At 41.5% G+C, this 8289-nt stretch overlaps 1 protein-coding gene across 2 annotated transcripts in view; it reads left to right on the top strand.

Annotated features, from left to right (window-relative positions):
- The first annotated feature begins 3021 nt into the window (after positions 1-3021).
- The window catches only part of LOC119308325 (2-isopropylmalate synthase A-like), a 6219-nt gene continuing 951 nt past the window's right edge, over positions 3022-8289 (top strand). Inside the window, exons 1-11 of one of the 2 annotated variants that reach the window (XM_037584432.1) lie at positions 3023-3820; positions 4519-4732; positions 4817-4897; positions 5032-5121; positions 5212-5298; positions 5609-5709; positions 6357-6390; positions 6490-6564; positions 6916-6999; positions 7079-7213; positions 8138-8277. In XM_037584432.1, coding sequence (XP_037440329.1) covers positions 3120-3820; positions 4519-4732; positions 4817-4897; positions 5032-5121; positions 5212-5298; positions 5609-5709; positions 6357-6390; positions 6490-6564; positions 6916-6999; positions 7079-7213; positions 8138-8277 — 1742 coding nt within the window. In that variant the 5' untranslated portion in view covers positions 3023-3119. Of the gene's footprint in view, positions 3821-4518; positions 4733-4816; positions 4898-5031; positions 5122-5211; positions 5299-5608; positions 5710-6356; positions 6391-6489; positions 6565-6915; positions 7000-7078; positions 7214-8137; positions 8278-8289 lie in introns of both variants that reach the window. The other variant, XM_037584433.1, reaches the window with a different exon arrangement.

Here is an 8289-nt window from a genome sequence, read left to right as displayed (position 1 = left end):
GGTATTTTTGTATTTTTGGTTTAATAGATCTGAAAATAAAAGCAAATACAATAGATCGCAAAGGCAAATATAATAAATAAGAGACCCGGGGGCTGTAGATTTCACTAGTGGCTTCTCTCGAGAAAAATAGCAAAAGGTGGGTAAACGAATTATTATTGGGCAATTGATAAAACTTCAAATAATCATGACGATATCCAGGCAATGATCATTATATAGGCATCACATCCAAGATTAGTAGACCAACTCCTGCCTGTATCTACTACTATTACTCCACACATCGACCGCTATCCAGCATACATCTAGTGTATTAAGTTCATGGAGAAACGGAGTAATGCAATAAGAACGATGACATGATGTACACAGGATCTATTTATGTAGAAATAGACCCCATCTTGTTATCCTTAATAGCAACGATACACACATATCGGTTCCCCTTCTGTCACTGGGATCAAGCACCGTAAGATCGAACCCATCACAAAGCACCTCTTCGCATTGCAATATAAACAGATCAAGTTGGCCAAAGAAAACCCAAATATCAAAGAAGAAATACGAGGCTATAATCAATCATGAATATAAGAGATCAAAGAAGACTCAAATAACTTTCAAGGATAAAAAGATAGATCGGATCATAAACTCAAAATTCATCGGATCCCAACAAACACACAGCAAAAAAAGTTACATCATATGAATCTCCAAGAGACCATTGTATTGAGAATCAAAAAAGAGAGAGAGGAAGCCATCTAGCTACTAACTACGGACCCGTAGGTCTACAAAGAACTACTCACGCATCATCAGAGAGGCATCAATGGACATGATGAACCCCTCCGTGTTGGTGTATAGATTGGATCTGGTGGTTCTGGAACTTGCGGCGGCTGGAATTGATTTTTGTCGACTCCCCTAGGATTTCTGGGATATTGGGGTATTTATAGAATAAATAGGCGGTTCGGGATGCAACCGAGCACAACCCACCAGGGCGCGCCCGGGCCTCTAGGCGTGCCCTTGGACGCCCTGGTGGGTTGTGCTCCCTTCGGAGCACCCCCCAGGTGCTTCTTCTGACCACTGGATGTCATCTGGTCCAAAAAATCCACAAAAAGTTTCGCCGCGTTTGGACTCCGTTTGGTATTGATTTTCTGCGATATAAAAAAATATGCAAAAAACAACAGGTGGCACTTGGCACTAAGTCAATAGGTTAGTACCAAAAGATGATATAAAATGATTATAAAATGATTATAAAACATTCAAGAATGATAATATAACAGCATGGAACAATAAAAAATTATAGATATGTTGAAGACGTATCAGCGACACATCATATTGAGATTGATGAAGTCACCACATCACTGAAGGGTCTGAAATAAATCCAAAAAAATATGAGCATCGATCTCAAACCTAGGACTTGGACACAGACGGGCTAGAGATACCACTGCCCTCCTAACCATACAACCATAAGAGCATCTCCAATGGATGATGTAGATGTATAAATAACTACCTTTTACATCTTAGAGGCCTAAGCATGTTGGTCCAACAAAACGATGGATGTAAAAAAATACATCCCCTCCTCCAAGTGATTTAAAATACAACACTTAGAGATGCAACACCCAACCACCCTTCATTTCACTTCCGCCCGCCCGCCCACCTCCACCGGCGTGTCGCCGCGAGCGGAGTCCTCCGGCAGCCACGCGGCCGTCTAGAGGCCGTCTGCAGCCGCTGCCCACCTACCATCTGCAGTCTGTAGCCGCCGCCCACGCTCCGCCCTGCCGCCGGCTGATTGCTTCCACCTTGCCTGCAATGTGTTTGAGAAAATTCCCCCAAGGTAAAAAATCATGCAAACTTGGACGTTTTTTTATCGGGCATGAAGATGTAGTTTGACGGTGATTTCTGCATTGTAGGTGACCTCGTGCGACTCCTCTTTCGTGGATGATTCCTCATAGGATGAGGAATTTGATTTGACCGAAGAAGAGGACATTGCTATTCTAGTGACCATGCACAAGAGGAAGAAGCCGAAGCATGGCGGTCCCGTGTTTGGCCGTGATTTCAGCCGGAAAGAACGGGTTGAGGCGCATGAGAGGTTAATGCGCAACTATTTTGGTACACCGCTCTTTTTTTCAGAGAGGTTCTTTCGTCGCCGGTTCAGAATGTCCAAAAATTTGTTCATCCATATTAGCAATTTCGTGAAGCAGACCTTCCAGCAGAGAAGTAGTTGTGCTAGTTTGCTTGGACATAGCACCGAGCAGAAGGGCACTGCCGCTTTGTACAATAAAATTCAAGATTCCGATACACACGATGAACTTCAGAAAGATTTGATGGAGGAGTGTTGGAAATGACACGACAAAAGAACCGTCTAGTTTCATTATTTTGTATTGTGCAAGAACTTTGTTATATTTGTGTTGCATTTGGTGTTGTGGGTTTGTTGAATTATGTAATAATTTGATACTATGGATAGATGCAAATTTTAAGTTTTAATCCGAGATATTTTTATTATAAAATGTGCGGTTGTACAGTGGGTCTGTACAGCGCGCGACCATCGGCCGGTTTTATATTTTTCATATTTGCATCATCTATTAGAGTTGTATTTTTACATCATCAAATATTCATCATTTGTTTGAGTTGAGACCTTTTTAAAGAGGTAAAAAACACTTTTGATGATGTAAATTATGAAACACCCATTTTTATATAATTTACATCATCTACCGTCACCCCTCTATCTTTTCCTCTCTAGCACCGCCATGCGCTATGCGCTATGTATCACATGCTCTGTCAAGCGGCCGGTTTCAGTGCAAGCCACGTCAAGCCTCAGCAATCGTCCTTTTTCCTCTCGGTATAGTTCACGGTAGAACGTTGGCCATATTTCAACTGAACTTGGGACAAAATTGGAGTAGTGTTTGGGAGTGACAAAGTTGTTGAAGTAAACCACAAGTGGCAAGTGCGGACCACGCACAGATCGTGTTCGTGCCCGCTACGAAAGCTGAATCATACACAGCCGGGATAAGCATAAAACCTCCTCCGGTTGACACCTCCTGTTGCATCGCATTCGCATAGTCATCCAGGTTCCGGGCTCCAGCTCAGCCGCCACACCGCCGCATCTCCACCGCTTCCCCCCTAAACCCCCGCCGCCGACCATGGCGGCCTCCTCCGCTAAACCCTACTGCTGCTCCTCCCTAAACCCCGCCCCTTCCAACGCCATCGCCAGGCGCGCTGCCCTCTCCGCCCTCCCCGCCGCCAAGCCCCGCCGCTTCTCCCATGGCCTCGCCGCCGTCGCTGCGAACCCTAGGGCCTCCCGCTCCGCCGTCCTCCGCCCCGTCCGCGCGTGCCTGGCGGCGCCGCGGCGGCCGGAGTACGTCCCGGACCGAATCGATGACCCCAACTATGTTCGCATCTTCGACACCACGCTCCGCGACGGGGAGCAATCCCCGGGGGCCACCATGACCAGCGCGGAGAAGCTCGTCGTCGCGCGCCAGCTCGCCCGCCTCGGCGTCGACATCATAGAGGCGGGCTTCCCGGCGTCCTCGCCGGACGACCTTGATGCCGTGCGATCCATCGCCATCGAGGTGGGGAACACACCCGTCAGGGAGGATGGCCATGTGCCCGTCATCTGCGGCCTCTCGCGGTGCAACAAGAGGGACATCGACGCCGCCTGGGAGGCCGTGCGCCACGCACGGAAGCCGCGCATCCATACCTTCATCGCTACCAGCGAGATCCACATGCAGCACAAGCTGCGGAAGACACCCGACCAGGTGGTGGCCATCGCAAGGGAGATGGTGGCTTATGCGCGCAGTCTCGGATGCCCCGATGTCGAGTTCAGCCCCGAGGACGCCGGCAGGTACAATTCAAAATTTTCTCATTAAAAAATATATAAATACAAATTTGTTTTTTCTGTAGGCCCAGTTTTCTAGTTATGGCTGTAAAATAGGTCCAGCAATTTTGTATCTAGAGAAATCTGATTTCAAAATGCTATTTCACATGCTGTGTTGTCTCAAATCAACTATACCTATCTATAATGATGAATCAAAGAGGCCAAATTTTAGTGAAGCAGAGTTGAGGTTGAAGCAAATTTTGTTCATGCTTACTACTCCCTCCGTTCCAAAATAGATGACCCAAATTTATACCAACTTTAATACAAAGTTGGGTCATCTATTTTGGAACGGAGGGAGTATCCGTCCGGAAATACTTGTCATCAAAATGAATAGAAGGAGATGCATCTGGACATATTTTAATTCTAGATGCATCCCTTTTTATCCATTTTGATGACAAGTATTTTCGGACGGAGGGAGTACAAAGGTTACCATGGCTCGGAAAGTAGAAGTATATCTCGGAAAAAGGTGACTAATGATGTGTTAATCCTAAAAAAGGTTGTTGGCAAATTAGAAACAGGTGGTAGCTGGTGGCTACCCAAATTTTGTGGTCGTGTTGAACTTAAGCTTGCACAACATGCGTATTTGAATTATTTTAGCTTAGCCAATTCTTGTTAAGCCAATTCTTATAAGGCTGTGGAATGATAGGCTTCACTTTGTCATTCAGGTCAAATCGAGAGTTCCTGTATCATATCCTAGAGGAAGTAATAAAAGCTGGAGCGACAACTCTCAACATCCCAGACACTGTTGGGTACACTCTCCCTCATGAATTCGGGAAATTAATTGCTGACATAAAAGCAAACACTCCTGGAATTGAAAATGCAATTATATCTACTCATTGCCAAAATGATCTTGGTCTTGCAAGTGCCAACACATTAGCGGTAATTCCTTTTTCGTATTTACTTGATTGTTTGTTATAATGTTATCATTGATCTAATCATGTTACTAATTCGACTTACCTTTAGGGTGCTTATGCAGGGGCACGACAATTAGAGGTGACTATCAATGGTATCGGTGAAAGAGCCGGAAATGCTTCCTTGGAGGAGGTGAGCTCATAATGCTATATTTATATTGTCCGCGTGCATTATTTACAAGTTCCCCTTATTGGGTAGTGAAAAGACGTGTCGCCGGGTAAGGCATTACTACTTGTCACATTTCTAATATTCTGACCCCTTTTCAGGTTGTCATGGCAATCAAGTGTCGACGAGAACTCTTAGGTGGATTATATACTGGAATTAATTCACAACATATTACCATGACAAGCAAAATGGTATTGATGTCTCTTGTCTTATTTTCTTTGTTCTTTGTACTTATTTTTCCCAGGCAATTTGAGCTTATGCAAATTCTATAATTGTTTTAGGTACAAGAGCACAGTGGACTTCATGTACAGCCGCATAAAGCTATTGTTGGTGCCAATGCCTTTGCTCATGAAAGTGGAATTCATCAGGTAACCAGATTTGCAGTCTCTTTTGTTTGTATTACCATGCAAGTTCTCAATTGGGGTTTTAGTACTCCCTCTGTAAAGAAATATAAGAGCATTTAGATCACTACTCTAGTGATCTAAACGCTCTTATAATTCTTTACGGAGGGAGTAGTAATGAGTAGTTTTCGCTTTCATAGCATGTAAGCATTTGTCTTTGCTGTCTTTTCGTGGTTACCATGTGCCACTTAACGATATACGTTGATTCACAGATGATGGTATTCAAATATTTTTACTGTTTCCTTGTTAACTGTTTAATTTTTTTTGGTGGGTGCAGGATGGGATGCTTAAATTTAAAGGAACTTATGAGATAATATCGCCTGATGACATTGGTTTAACACGTGCAAATGAGTTTGGTATTGTTCTTGGGAAGCTCAGGTACCATGGAAATGTATCTTGGCCCCGTAGCCATTCTACATAATTCCTATATGTATATATATATTTTTCTTCTCTCTCTTGAGCTTTCTACTATCATGATATGGCGTATCACTCTTCTGGGGTGTATGGGTAGACCACAAGTACAATTGATAATTTAGAAGGGTGTTATGTACACTCTTCTGGGGTGACAACTGACGAGCTAAATTATTTACTTGTACTTTTATGCTATGACTGACTTCCCTATGTAGAAATAGCCAATTTCTATTCCAAAGAGGAAATTCTGCTAATTTTTTTTAATTAGTACGTTGATTCACCTACTCTTTATTATAATATAAGGAACATTCAGCCTATCCTTCCTAGGTAGGGGACTCGCATGTTCATTGCTACATTCTTGAAGCTCAACCTAAATCATTTGATATGCAGGAAACCTATACTTACATGTTTTATTTATTTATATAGCATACTATTTATCATATTTACTCTTCTAGAAAAGCATAAGCCAATTTATATGTCATCTGTTAGCTTCTAAACTAGCTTAATTTAATATGGCAATCCTGCTCAAATACATTTTGATAAACATTCAATGATAGTTTAGGTCAAATTTAAGATTCTGAACCTTAATTGCAATTTGTGGTCTTTTGTTTCAGTGGAAGGCATGCCGTCAGAACCAAACTAGTGGAGGTATTTCTTGGTTAATTTGGTTGCATTTTCTAGTTAATGCAACATATTTGTCTTTCATTTTTTGTTACCAAATTGCATCCTTGATGTACAAATATGTAGCTTGGATATGAAATCAATGACAAAGAATTTGAGGATTTCTTTAAACGCTACAAAGAGGTTGCAGAGAAAAAGAAGGTGATAATTTTCTGGAGTACTTGTTTTATGTTCAGTGATATACATTTTATTCTTCTCTGTCTAAAAAGTAAAGCACGGCGACATCATGGCGTTGATTGATACCTACTCCCTCCGTTCCAAAATAGATGAATCAACTTTGTACTAACTTTAGTACAAACTTAATATAAAGTTGGGTCATCTAGTTTGGAACAGAGGGAGTACTTGTTTTAATTTTTATAAAGCATTCCCTTTGCATGTTTTCATGGAAGCCTTACGTTATTTTTTTTCTATCTACTACGTATAACTCATTAGGAGCTTGCTTTCTCAATGCATCGTTTCTCTCTAATATGTACAAACTTTCTTTTTTTGTAGCGTGTAACTGATGAAGACATAGAAGCTTTATTGTCTGATGAGATATTTCAGCCTAAGGTTATTTGGTCCCTTGGTGATGTACAGGTATAATTGAGCCTCAGTGGACTCCTTTTTCGTAAATGAAGTTGAACTATTACCTTACGGTTGTGTGTCACCTCTGCAGGCAACATGTGGAACACTTGGTTTATCTACAGCAACTGTCAAATTGATAACTATAGACGGAGAGGAAAAGATAGGATGTTCTGTTGGAACTGGCCCAGTTGATGCAGCATACAAGGCTGTTGACCAAATAATACAGGTTAGCTGTTGCTATTTTCATCTTTCTTGTAGTAAAGACTACATTATTTTTTCTACTGTATTATTTTTAGATATGTCAAGAGTACTTCCAGTACGATAAAGAAAACCTTTTTATGTTCATAATGTAGCTTATTACCATTTTACGATATTTAAATTCATTGCATCGGAAGACAATTATTAGCGAGCAATGTCCCATTCTCAAAACTACTTTCAATAGAATGCATAAACACTACTCCCTCCGTCCCATAATATAAGAGTCTTTTCGACACTACGGTAGTGTCAAAAACGCTCTTATATTATGGGACGGAGAGAGTAATTTGTAAATAAGATTACCTATATATATTCTTGTAACTTAGAACCATCGTAATGATTATGATAATGGTCACTAGCATCTTCTTTTGTTTTTTACAACACCGATAGCTAGCTTCTTGACTGGTACATATTTTGGTTGGTAGCTTGAGAAAGAACGAAGTATCAGTTTGTGGTAACTGTAGGTCCATTTTAATGCTGTGATGTTTATGTTATTGAAAGGTGTCATCAGTAAAAGAAATTTTTAAAGACCATCTTTCTTTGCCTTGAGAGTTTTCGCACCTTACAAATAATGGGTTTACTTTTGGTATTCATGCTAACTGCGAAAAAAACTGGTGTATCCAAAATGATGTAATCATCTTACATGTGTAAACGAGCATTCTTCTTTCACTTACTCCATCTTCTAATTCACCACCAAAGTCATACTCCTTCCTAGCTGGGGCAAATTGCCCAGAAATAATACACTGAATTCCACGAGCATAACATGGCCCTACCAATTTGGAGAAATGTTCTGCACAGAATTAGGGTTCGATCTAATGTGCCCTGTCCCTTTGTTTTACAGATTATTGTTTGCTTAAAATAGGGGATATGACTTTAATTACCTTACCATATGCAGATTCCAACTGTTCTTAGAGAATATAGCATGACTTCAGTCACAGAAGGCATTGATGCAATTGCAACCACTCGAGTAGTCATTGCTGGAGATGTCAGCGCCGATAAACCTGCTTTGACTAGTAACTCCAATCGATCCTTCAGGTATAGTCTTAC

Source organism: Triticum dicoccoides, chromosome 5B (genome assembly GCF_002162155.2).
Source record: "Triticum dicoccoides isolate Atlit2015 ecotype Zavitan chromosome 5B, WEW_v2.0, whole genome shotgun sequence".
In the NCBI taxonomy this organism is placed as follows: domain Eukaryota; kingdom Viridiplantae; phylum Streptophyta; class Magnoliopsida; order Poales; family Poaceae; genus Triticum; species Triticum dicoccoides.
This window is presented reverse-complemented; position numbering and strand designations above follow the sequence as displayed.